General features: G+C 44.8%; 1 protein-coding gene across 1 annotated transcript in view; it reads left to right on the forward strand.

The window, feature by feature from the left end:
• IL5RA (interleukin 5 receptor subunit alpha) overlaps window positions 1–13,561 on the forward strand; it is a 304,412-nt gene that overhangs the window by 274,365 nt on the left and 16,486 nt on the right. The window contains exons 8-9 of the mRNA XM_069646215.1: window positions 1,861–1,954; window positions 8,341–8,425. Coding sequence (XP_069502316.1) covers window positions 1,861–1,954; window positions 8,341–8,425 — 179 coding nt within the window. The remainder of the gene's footprint in view (window positions 1–1,860; window positions 1,955–8,340; window positions 8,426–13,561) is intronic.

Consider the following 13,561-nt stretch of genomic DNA (forward strand, 5'->3'; position numbering starts at 1 on the left):
CATTGTCATATTTGTAGTTCCAGTTGTTATTCTTTATGTTGTGCTGCTTCCTGGTGACTACAATGCATTCGAGGTTTTTGACGATCTTGTGTCAGGACATCAGCCCGCACTGAACTCCAAGACTCTGGTAAACCATCTGCAAGTTCAAAGAAAAATGTGTCCAGGACAGATGTTGATAGGCATCAGGTCAGAGACAAAGGTACCAACGCACATTCATGGCTCCACACATACTTGGGAGCCAGAGACCCGCTGAACTTCCTCAGATCATCCAAGGGGTCCTTGTCCCCCTTGACAGTGTCAGACTCATAACCCTGTCTGAGTGTGTGCGTGCATGCGTGTGTGTGTGAGTTGAGGGGTCTTCCTGTTGAGTCAGCTGTCTAGGATTGGGAGCTCTGTGCTTTCAGACTGGTTGGCCCTACAAACCAGGATGGTTCCTTCTTCTATTGGGTAGCACAATAAGTTCTAGACCAGATTGTGCTTATACACACAGATCTTTCACAGCTGAACTCAGGTGTAATGAAGGGTGGATAGCGGAAGTGGAATGTGCAGTGCCATTTGGTTGATTTTGCAAAACTAATGGAGGACAGATCATTCGAGTAGATTGATTGGCTATTGATTGGTTTTTTAATGGTTGCAAATGACCATATATCTTTCTCCTTCACCTCCTATCACAGACGCTCTCAATTATCCATGTTTTGATCATCCACATCAGTACTTTATTGTGCAATTTGTTAAAACATTCAGACCCCTTTTTGCCACAAGGCATGCACCTTTCATTGTAGCGGTTTCTTTTGGAGTAGAAAAAACCTCTTCTTCACCAGCCCAGTCTGAAGCATGTGTTGGTACCTCTGTCTGAGGGAAGTTTTGTGGCTTCCTACATGCTTCCATTCCATTCAATTTGACAATAATAGCTGTGGTGGGGGACCTTACTTGCACGTAACAGCCCGATTTCAGAGGCCTGCACAAAGCAAGAACCTGTAATGATGGATGGCAATGCCATTAACCAATTCAAACCCACCACCATGGTCGTTATCGCAATTGGCGCCCTCAGGAAGTGTCATTTGCTGATCCTATCCGCCTTCTCATAATATTTATTGAATGTATGTCTCTGCCTTTCATGGATTTGCTCTTGATGGTTTTCCTCCTTGCTTTCCTAGCTCAATTTGTTGCTGGCTCGTTGCTGTTCTCTTAGCCATATATTTGTCTGTCTTCAATTGCTCAGTTTCTTGCTGTCCCTTTTCTTGCTCTTTGCTTGTTCTACTTTATGATTTCATTGTTTTGCTTGTTTTCCAGGCATGCATTTTGTCATGCTCTATCTCTGCTTGCTCTTTTTCTGGATTTCTCTGTCCTTGTTCTATTTTTTGTTTTCTCTTTCTTTGCTCACTTCTTTGTCCTTTTCTTGCTCTGTTTCTGTTTACCTCTTCCGATGCTGTATTGTTTGCTACATTTCATTACTTTATTTCTTGCTGCCTGTCTTTACTTTGCTTTGTATTCTCTTACCTTGCCCTTTCTTCTGATGTGTCTTTCTTTGTTGTTGTTGCTATGTCCTTGTTCTCTTTCAGTGTCATTCTTTCTTTGTTCTTTTCTCTGTAGCTAAATTATGCTATTTTATTTGCCTGTTTCCTAGTGTATTAGCTGTGGTTCTCCTTGTTTTCTTTCTTCCTGACCCTTGCTGTCGCTCAATTTTTTGCATTTTCTTTGATCTCTCATCAAGTGTGATTTTTGGCACTCTAATATGAACTTCCTTCAATGAAGAAACATGACTTTCAAATAATGAGACTTTCTTCATACAGAATGGTGCTTGCAGCAAGCAACCGAAGGACGTTGCTGACATGTTTGACTTGTCTTTTAAATCTTCAGTGGAAGATCACCAGGATGGGATGTTCATTCTGACCATTTCCTTGTCTTTGGCATTGTTTGTCCTGGGTCTCATCTTGGCAATTGTATTCAGGAGGTAAGGACACAAACATTCCATGAGACAAATCTGGTTCCCATCAGGTGCCTGTAAATTCTTCTTGGATGTGCATTAGTTCTTCCTTTCTATTTTATTCTGCTTACTTATTTATGTCTGGACAATAGAGGTTTGAGACTGTTCCTGCCCATATATGTGAAGACTTTGTGCATTAACACATGCTTAAGCTCCCATGCTTTGGGGAGAGTCACCAACATTGGGGGCTTCAGGAAGAGTAGGCCAACAGAGAGCAACTGCCATGTTTTCTAGAATGGACCTGGATGTGGTAATTGTAAAATATAGGGAAACATTCCAAACATTCCAAAACCTAATGTAATGTCCTTTATGAGTACATCATTAACATGCAACACACTTTAAACCCTCAGTGAGACTTTGTTTTGGCCATTGTGTATTAATTGCTGAGCATTGCAAGGTAAAAGTACCGGTGATATCGGTTCCAATGTCTGCTCTTCTTCGTCCCATTCGTAACAGTCAGAGATGAGTAGTCACTGGAAGAGACATATGGCACTAACCCTGTAAATCTACTGAAGATGATCAAACTCTTTACCGGGCTGTGGGTATAAATCATTTACCCTCATACCGAAAATCCTTTTGGTATTTTGTAAGCAGCACCACAATGCATGACAACATGTCACAGAACATTGCGGGAGGCGTCAAGTGCTGGGATGAGGAAGAGTAGAATCTTACACTAGGGAGCTGAGAACAAAATTGAGAGCAGCGATAGAGTTAGAGCCCACGCCCAGTTCATTGTAGAGTAGGATCTTACAATCAAGAAAGCTATAAACTACTCTGAGCATGACCTCTCTGTCCCTCTTTCTCGTACCAGTCCTAACACTATGAAGATATAACAAGCTGCGCCTGGGCTTTGACACGCACCCCTCTTCCATTACCTATTACACATGCATCAACCAGCTCACAAGTAGTGCGTTGGTTCAAGGACAACCACAGGAATAAAAGACCGGTACAGCCACCATGAATGCAATGGCTGCAGGAAAAACTGCACAACTGTTCTGAAACTGCAATGCAGTATGTATGCAGTGAAGCTAGACAGGCCTGCAGTAACATGGGGCACCTCTGAAGAGGCAAAAACACACACTCAGGAAATGAAATCAGACATAACGAGCATAATAAACGATGAGCAAAAACATTGAAGCTGCAACACAAATAAATTCCCCCAGAGAAGGCAGGAGGAGCACTTGAAAAGGTTGAGTGCTCCCTGGAATATAACCTGACCATGGCAATAAGCTCTAGATTTGCAAACCATCCGGCCAGCATAGTGTATAATGAGACCATGCAAAAGAGCATTGAAATAAACCACATGTAGTGGAATTAATGTACACCAGTCATTTAAGTACCCAAACATCAGAGCATATAGTGACATTACCGAAATGAACCTGTGATGTCCAAGACCAGTAATGCATGCAAACATGCCAAATGGAGGATAATACAGGCCCTCAGGAATGCATTTTAAAATCCTAAAGATCCCATTGCTAACCCGGAAAGACCCACACAGAAATGAACAAACGGTACAATGGCCAGGATACATACAAGTGCTTTGATACCTACACCATCAACAACATGCATGAACAAAACCAGAGGTTGTGCCACTACCGAACAATATTGCTTTTAAAATCCTTACACTGATTGAATGACTGTGAGATAATGCCATCAATGAGGGTGCTCAATCTTCAGGTTTTTTCTTTTTTTGCTATACAAAATGATTGTGATCTTCTCTTTCAGGAAGAGTACTGTGCTAAACAGATCCCACTTTCAAATGTTCCATGCTGAAAAGTATAGTGCACACATGTATACTCTGCTGGTCCTTCTCTACTGACACACTGACAACAGCAGCAATGTGAAGTGGCTACATGGCAGCTACATAATAACATGTGCATCTCTAAAACAGCCTGCTGGAACAAAATGAATTCTAACAGCCATGGGCTACCTTTAAATATACTGGCACCCATGTTTCCAATACCTGTAAGTACATCTCCTCCTTGCCTGGTGGCAGCTCCTGGATAAATATAAATACAAGCTAAATCTGTTAAATATAATGGCAAATGAGGAAATACAGTTTAAATTGATAAACCCAATCTGATTATCTAATTGGTTCCAACTCTAGACTGTCATTTGTGTTTCGTGTCTGGCCTAGGAGTTTTGCCCACAAAAATGATGGGCATGGCGAGGATGCTCTTTTGTGCTTTGCTTGGAAGCCTTGCCACCTTCTCAGGAGAACATGATGCATCTCCTCTAGGGGTGGGGTAAGAGCTAGGAGCTTGGCAACATAATAGAGAGGTCTCACTAGAGTGGTCATTACTGGAGTCATTTTGATCTGAAGCAGACAGGCAATAGGGGGAATGGCAGTGTTTCCATGAGAGGACTCACACAGTAGATTTGTAGAACCCCCACTTCCATCCTGAGACCTCTCTAACATCCTGCAGACGAGGCACTCCGGGGATTGACATCACAAGGAAAAACCCCTGTTACAACAGCAAGGATTGGCCACTCACAGAAGGCTGGAAATGGATCCATCCGGTTTAAGAATCATCTTGAAAAATCATTTTGGTACAACTAGAAGAGGACTTCACTAGAATGAATCATTGGGTGGAGAAATGGACCTCCAAGGAGAGTGTAGATTCTTCCCCTAACTGCTCAGGGGAACCTTTGAAGTGCCCTGCTGGAGGAAAAGCCTGAAGGCTGCTGGGCATTGGTACCCAGAACTCTGGCTTTTAAAGTGGCAGCCTTTCAGGTGTCCCTGGCTGTGAAGGGCAGGAGACAGACTCACGTTTCCTTAGGGAACTGGTGAAATGCCAAACAGCACTCCAAGGACCAAAATAATCTGCCTTTGTCTCTCTCTGCAATTCTGCGCCATTTCGATCCACTGCGACAGCTCCAAAAAACGTTGTGCCACTACAAAGACCCAACAAACCTGCAATCGACACTGGGGGTCATTCCGAGAATGGCGGTAGGGGGTTAACAGCACCGGTAAGGATGCCGGTGCCGTTAAGCCCCTACCGCCGCATTCTGAGGTCCCTTAGCGGGTCCCACTAGGGCCAGCTGGTTTTACCAGCCGCCCTTAGCGGGACCCGTTAAGGGACCATGGAGCTAATAACGGGCCCACATTAGCTCCTTCCCCATTCCCATTGAGCCCTCTGGGGGCTCAAATGGGAATGGGGAATGGTTTTCGAAATTGGGATTTACCAGGTCCGCATAGGTCAGAATGTCCCGGTAAGTCCCCATTCCTGGACCCGAGTTTGGAGGCAGCCATGGTGCTAATAGCATTATGGCTACCTCCAAACTCGGAATGACCCCCACTGTCTCCCCTTCGAGCCACTTCGGGCTGCTTCAAGCAACCAGACCAAAACATTGGTCGTTGTTGCTACTTGCGGAACCCCACCTCTTTGTTGGATAGAGTTGAGTCAGCTCAGAGCTGAAGCAGAATCTCTGCTTTCCTTGCACTGAGACCCCACCGAGTCTCTGAGCGACACTGACTTTACATTGTCTGCAGTCCTAAGCTTCACCATGCTATAAGCCTTTACTGCTTGTTGGACTGCATTGCTTTCTTGAATTCCATCCAGCCATTCTCCAACTCCTACACGCTTGAAACACTGGAAAGCACGCAGAAATCAGGCCTGATTTTATGTTATGTTATGCTATGTTACTTTGCATTTATATAGCGCCTTATGTACCATTGATGTTGTGCCAATGAAAGACCATAAGATGGTATATATCAGTGGTTCTGTCCCTAGGGCGTTGTACTAGGGGCCAAAGTGAAATTGAAGACCCCATTTTATATTTTAAAGTCATATTCTTGACCTTGTTTGAATTTTCTGCAAGACTTATTTAAGTGCAGAGCTCTTTTTTCAACATTCACAGTGCCCTCTTCTCCTAAATTCTGCATTCTCTGTGAATTGAATACTCAGAGTACCCTCTTCTCATGAATTCAGGATTCTCTGTGTATTTTACTACACTTCTCTGACATCTGCCACCTCCTCGAAGACCTTGACCTGGATCTTCTCGCTCTCACCAAGACATGGTTCACAGCCAGCTTTGTCACAAGTTTTTACACTCTCCTCCCTGTGGGCTACAAGATCCTCTCTGAGCCCAGAACCAACCGGCACGGAAGTGTAGTGGGTCACTGCTTCTGACATTCTTATGTGGGCCTATTCCTCCTTTGAATCCCTGCTCTGCAGGCTCTCTATCTCTCAAGTCCTCTCTCGGACTGTGGCCACCATCTACAGGCCACCTGCCCAAGTCACCCTCTTTCTCGCAGAATGAACTGACCTCACCTCTTCTCTCCTTGCCTCTCCCTCTCAACTTCTCCTTGTCTGAGACCTCACCGTCCACTGGATGTCTCTAATCCCTCCTCTGTGCTCTTCCGCAACCTTTGAGACTCTCCCTTTCCATTCTACCATCTGGTCTGACACACGCTGCCGGACACACCTTGGATGTTCTCATCTCCTCAGACATTCCTCTCTCTAACCCTCTCACCACTCCTCTCTCTTGGACTGACCACTTTCTGCTCTCCTCCCACCTAAAACTTCTTGACCCGCAGACAAAGCCCACCCCAGCACTACCACCTTCCTTTTCGGTCACTCGGCCCATGTCATTCGGAGTGTTATGGAAGCCTTTGCCTCTACTTTCTCTGCCCCTCCTACTCCTGCGGCTGACTCACACTTTGACACAGCCCTCTCTAACCTGCATCTTTCTATCTCCAACACTCTGGACATTCTTGCCCCTGTCATGAGAATCCATCTGAAGCCTACCTCCAAGTGCAATTTGTGTCCTTTCTCTACACCACCTCTCGCTCTATATGTGGTGTCCCCCAGGGCTCTATCTGCTCACCCTGGCTCTTCAATGTCTTTCTGGCCCGTTTGGCCCTCCTGATCACCTTCTCGTCTTACTTTCAGTGTTATGCGGATGACCTTAGCTCTCTTCCAGGCTTCCCTTCATGTTCATAAAATCCAGAAAGAGAATTACCTGACAAAGTGCTGGACCTACTTATTGAAAGTGTCATACAGCTGCATGTGTGACATCTCAGAGGCACAGAAACATCCCATTCTTAGCGAGTCCCAAAGTAAGTCACAGATTCTTAATGCTTCTGAAATCCTACAAAAAAGTTGGAACGTGCAGAACCGAGAAATAAAAATGTCATTCTGAAGATAATGAAGGGACTTATCTCTGTTCACACTGCATCGTGTCTCTTACTATTTTGGTATGGTGTAGGTATTGAAACCAAGACACTAGGATTTCTGTTTCATGTTTTGTCCGACTTCTGGAGTGGAACCCCAAGTTGTGAGGTTCAAAGCCCAATGATGTACCATCATAACTAGATATGTTCTCTTTGGCTCTGGTGAGCTCTCCAGAGCCTGCAGTAGAACAGGGCAGACTTTCCCACACAGCAGCAGAGAAGTGCAGGAAAAAACAAATCCTGTAATGTGGACATGCACCTATCTCAGGATAATATCACACATTAATTGCTGACAATTTTCATTAGCACCCAGGGTAGCACATTTGAATCCTGACAGCCAATCATGGGCAACGACTTTTAGGAAGTGTTCGCCAGGGGCCCTGGATTCTGATTCCACAGTCGTACCCGGCACACCAGTGGCATGCTCTGATGCTCTGCGATAAAAGCATGGCATCCATGCACTCTGATCATCATCTTGCAACCCTCATTACTATGAGCACCAGCGCACATCTCAGTACACCAACACAAGAAAAGCATCCTCATCTGGGTGGTGGGAGGGTGGGGGGGCGAGAGCTGTTTTTTTTAGGGCGGGAGACAGTCGTCCAATTTTGAGTGCAGAGGGGAGAGCACCATGTGAATGACAGGCATCCATAATAATGCTCACTTCAAGATCTCGACACCTATCCTTTTTTGTATGGAATCAGATAATAAATGACAAAACTGTACCTATCCAGTGAGCGTATTAAAGATAGCCAGATGAGGTCATGCAGATGGGTTAAAAACAGGGTACATTGTATTACTCCAGCCCTCGATGACTACCGTCACAGTGCTGACACTAGGAACAGAATGCCTATCGGGCTCAGGAAATTCAAGCCTGATAGGCAAAAGGTCAAAAAAAGTCGGAGATTAACCAAGCAGGTTTTTTTGTGAGGATTCTGCAAAAATCCTAGGCACTTTTGTTGTTACACCAGACACTCACATAATTTTCCTGGAGCTGCCATCATATGCCCAGGTACTCACCATGTGCTATTGTGCCCCATCGCAAGCACAGTTACCTCCTTTTTATTTTTTACCAGGCTTTACATTATTCCCCAGTAATTCCATGATAAACCCGTTAGTCAGAAGCACTAAGAAACTATTCTACATCTAATCTGCATTTTCGATCATGTCATTGTAGATTTCACGTCTGCAGAAAGATGTTTCCACCAATACCATCACCAGAAAGCACCTTGAAGCAAGTGTTCATCTTCCCTGAAAATGGGGTAAGGTAGATCTGTAGCCTATGTACAGTCTCTGCTGTGGGGTAGGGCGTGTGGTCGGGTACAGTAATAACAGCACATGTTCTATACATCTATATATCTTAGTTGCCCGATTCATACCGTTGCTTGGCAACATAATAACTGGTTTTACATGTAAGCAATAAACCTGGGCCTTAACATGTGCCCTGGTGCCATTGCAAGAATGGTAAGTAATGCCCCCCACTGAGGGATTTATACATATTAGCACAAGGCATGCTTTCCGGGGTGCTGATAGGTCTCTTAAATTGAGAAAGAGTGTCGATGATGTTTCTGACGAAACAAAATGGCTCTAATGAACGCAAGGAGAAGGGAACTACATGTAGTCCCTTATCCCTTTCCATTTGTTGGATAGGTAGGAGTGAGTCAGCATGGGTTGAGAGCTGGTGGAGGCCTCAGGTATTGGGTAGGTGAGGTGGAGGTGGTGAGGAGGTGTCGGGGGAATAGCCTGGGAGGGAAGATTGAAGCCTCCTGCTGCTCAGGAGGCTTGGAATGCAGGCAATATCATGAGGTATAGTGCATTTTCCAAGCTCCCTGAATGGCAGTGCGGACCCATGGCGTCCCCTTCTAAATGCTAATACTTAATTTAATGGGACTTACATTTTCGACCTTGAAATAATGATGGGCTACAATACCTATTCCCAGAGTCAAAGTTGTCACAGAATTTTGCAAGCTCTTAATTATTGGGTTTAGCTGATGTCTCCAATCTAGCCAACTCCTCTTTCTTCAACTCAGCTTCTGTTGCCAACTTTTTGTATTGAAAGGCTAACTGTTCCCGTTGTAACTCCAATTTTAAAAGTTTGATCTTCAGGGCTTCCAAGCTCTTAATTATAGGGTTATGTTAATGATCAATGCAAACCTGGGAAGAGCTAGAATGTTAACGCTTCTTTTGGAAAGAACTGTCTTTCCTTTCAGCATCCACAAGTATGAATGGGATATGCAGGTAAAGCAACAATTATATGTTTTGTTACATAGTGTTTTTTGACAAATCAAGGGAATTCGTTCTTTCTCCCTTAGTGGGGGCCCCCTCTGTGAGGCAAGGTCTCCCGTTCCTCTGAGGAACTCCCTCGAAATGGCCTACTTAAGGAATGTAAGACCCACAAAGAAATTTGCAATACAGAGACAAGTATGAAGAAAGGACTACCATATGTTATTGTTCACAAGAAGCAGAGCCTGTCACTTTAAACAGAAATCTCCTATTAACTGGGATGAGGAAGCTAGAATGGAGAGCGATGCCACAACAAGCAGACAGAGAGACACAGACGTCAGCCAGATAGGCCTCCTGGTGACGTAACACTTGAGAGAGGAGGAGATGCTGCAGCCGTCAAAGCCAGCAAGTTTGGAAACTGCTCGGACTTCTCTGTCAATCAAAAGATTGACAGAGAAACTAAAAGACACACACGTAGCGAGAAAGGCATTATATATGTCTAAAGATACAGACTATACAGAAAAAGAATATTATGAATTAAGACGTAGAGAAGAGAATCCCAAGATGGAGAGTTGTAGAGGCAAGATATCACTACCTGGGGAAAAGGGGAAAACATCTCCTTTTTGTAGAGGGAAAAAGCAGAACCAAATTAACATCAAACCCAAATAATACAGATCAAAGTATTTGTCCAAGGTCATAGAAACCAATGGTTAAGAAGGAACAAAAGTATAATGACCCTATGAAAGAGTTATACGAGCTGATTAAAGAAGTCACAAAATACTTTTTAAAAATCACTTATTAATTAAAGATTTGTGAGAAACAAAGCACCAGGAGAGTCTTTCTTCTGTCTTTAGTTTTTAGAATGGCGGTAGTTTCATTTTAGGGTTAGTTTGGACTGTGGATATATTCTTTGGCACATTCACAGACAACTGACAAGCACCGAATTTAGTTTGATAAGTAGGGAACACCCCATAGCTATCAGGAAAGTTAGGCCGTATCCTTACCCTTAAATAAATACATCTTTGAAAATGTCCTCGAAGAGTCTTTCTTCTGACCCGCCACAGTTTGTATTGCTCCAACATGAGATGGTGATGCATTCAAATAAAGGGTGGAATGAACCTTCCCACAACAAACCCAAAACGCCAGAAATGTTGGTGACTAGTTGTAAAGACTGGAGGGGGGTATCTGTACTCCTGCTCTCTATATGGCAGAGGAGAGGCACAGAGGATCCCAGACAAGATTCTCTATAGGGTAGCGCTGGTTGAGCAATCAAGGCCTAGCTTCTCAGGAGGTGATGCAGGCTGGTTCTTCAGTACAGTGCATTCCGCAAGCCCCACACAGGAATGTCCACACACTGTATTAGTTAAAACACAGTCTTTATGGACTTCACAACAACACCATATATGGAACTTCCACCCAACAGCCAGTCAGGGGGAAGGGCCAGAGTCAGGGCTTCCCAGATCTTTGGGGAAACAAGGTAACAGGCAATAGAAAACAAGAGGCCACAGGGGCCATCTTGTTTCCTATCAGGAATCAACTGATTCCAATGCCAGGGCCTGGTTATCCCAAAATGGAGGATACTCAGAGCACCTGTCAAATTCAGCATGGAGCTGCCACCAACCGATACCCTTCTCTGTGGGCCACACACAGGTGCCCAAAAACATACACTAGGGGCACAGGTTTGTACCCCCAACCATGGGTGCCATAAGGGTATCCCATGGGTCTGTACACCAAACCAAAAGAGAGAGCTGCACAGCCAGGAGTCCCACATGAGCTCCTGCGCGGAAAACACAACAGAACACACGATAAAAAGCAGTAAAGGACAAGGATATGGAGGCCCTGTCCCTCCGATGCATTTCCAGAATCACACCTTCTTATTGCAAATATTCTAAATTATTAACTTTATTAGGCATTTCCTAAACATTGCAAGTCTGCCTCCTGAACGCAGTGTGAGGCTGAGTTGGAGCTCCAGTCATGTGCCCACCCTTAAACCCTGAGGACAAACATCCGTTAAAGGTTTAGAATGGTTTGTCCAAGGTTTGTCGTTGACTAGTGTGATGCTGGAAATGCATTGGAGGGACAGGGCCTCCATGTCCTTGTCCTGTAGTCCTTATTCATTTGTGTTCTGTATTTTTTTTCTGCCCAGGAGTCCCTATGGGACTCCTGGCAGTGCGGCTCTTCCGGTTTATGGTTTGGTGTACAGACCCATGGCCTTTCCTCCTATATCTATTGTTGGTTACTTTTATTCCTTGATCTGTGTGACATTTGACCAGCGTATAGTTGATGCACTTTAATGAGATCTGATAATAATTGTGGTACCACTTTAGAACTGTATATATTTGCCATTGTGAATTTTCTGAGCACAAAGTGAGTTATTGTGATAGTGTACATAACCTTGAATATTAATTATATAAAGACTGTGTTTTAACTAATACAGTGTGTGGACATTCCTTTGCGGGGGCTTGGTGACTACACTGTACTGAAGAACCAGCCTGCATCATCTCCTGAGAAGCTAGGCCTTGATTGCTTGACCAGCGCTACCCTATAGAAAATCTTGGCTGGGGTCCTCTGTGCCTCTCCTCTGCCATATAGAGAGCAGGAGTACAGACACCCCCTCCAGTCTTTACACTGGTGGCAGCGGTGGTTATGGTTTTAAGAATCAGTGTATATCCGTGCCACTTTTACAATATCTGCACTTTGTTAAATTGAGGTTTAGTTGTGTACAAGATAACTGCATTACAAGCAATGGAAACTATTGCAAATGGTAAATTGACTAGGATGAGCTTAGAGGCTCTCCAGAGTGCTTGTGAAGTCTAGGGCTGAGCTGATAGTTGCCCTGGTGGACTACCAGACTGATGGTGAAACTCTTGAAGGGGGGATGCAACCAATGAGGACTCTGCCCCTGGGGTTGTTGCTGAATCTGATTCTGCTGCCTCTGTTCCAAACCCCAGCACTGCTCTTCAGAGGGAAGCCCTGAAGATCAAACTTTTAAAATTGGAGTTACAACGGGAACAGTTAGCCTTTCAATACAAAAAGTTGGCAACAGAAGCTGAGTTGAAGAAAGAGGAGTTGGCTAGATTGGAGACATCAGCTAAACCAGTTAAGAGTGGCATGTCCCCAGCCACCAAGTTTATGAACGATTTGGTTGGTGTGTTTGTGGAGGGTTCTAATATCCTCCAGTGGATTGAAGCGTTTGAGATGGCTTGTGCAATTCATGATGTTGATAAGCGAGATTGGGATATGACTGTATTCTGAAACTGAGTGTAGAAGAAAGGGGTCCGTTTGAGTGCATGAAGTCTACTTTGATTGCCAAGTTTGGCAAGACACCTACCAAATACCTTAAAAGGTTCAGGGATTTTAAGAAGAGAGACAATATGTCTTGTGTTGACTGGGTGAGTGCTGCGCACATGAACATGATGGGGTGGATTGATGGTTACAAAGTGAAAACGTTTGTTGAATTGTCCCACCTGCTGTTTTTTTAGCATTTTTCTGAAGCCTGTTCACCAGAGCTGCATCAGTATGTTGCTGACCAGAACATTTTGGATCCTATTACGCTGGCCAGGCTGGCTGACAAGTGGGTCTCCCACCGGGTATCCCCTAAGGACTCCAGTGGGAAGGACAAGGACAAAGAAAAGTGGACCTCGCAGAAAGCTGAGGAGTCCCAGAAGCAATCACAGTCGCGTAAACCAAAACCTTCCTCTCCTAAAACCCACAAATCTAGTGGGGATAAGTCAGCTGTGGGTGGGAATAAGAGTAGTGGTCCACCTGCTGCAAAGCAGGCTCCCAGTGGTTCCAGTACTGTACCCCGCATTCCTGGCACTTGTTGGGAATGTGGGGCTCTGGATCACAAGAAGGGTGACTCCAAGTGTAAATGTAAGGCAGTTGGAGTACAGGCTGTCAGCCCTTACCCCATGTCTGAGGTGGAGGCCACTGTCCTCCCCTCCTCTACAGGGATCACATTTGGTGCTCCTGTAGAGATTGCCTTAGTGTCCCTTGGGGCCTGGGACCAGTACGCAGAAGTACTGGCGACTATCCCACAGAACACCCGTAGGTTTTTGAGAAGTGTCCTCTCGAATGGCCAGCCTTCTACTGGCTTGAGAGACACTGGGGCAAGCATGACAGTGGTGGACAGGACCCGGCTCAAGCCAGAGGACTATGTAGCTGCTCCTCTGAGA

This window comes from Ambystoma mexicanum, chromosome 2p (assembly GCF_040938575.1).
Source record: "Ambystoma mexicanum isolate Mex_15411 chromosome 2p, UKY_AmexF1_1, whole genome shotgun sequence".
Taxonomy (NCBI): domain Eukaryota; kingdom Metazoa; phylum Chordata; class Amphibia; order Caudata; family Ambystomatidae; genus Ambystoma; species Ambystoma mexicanum.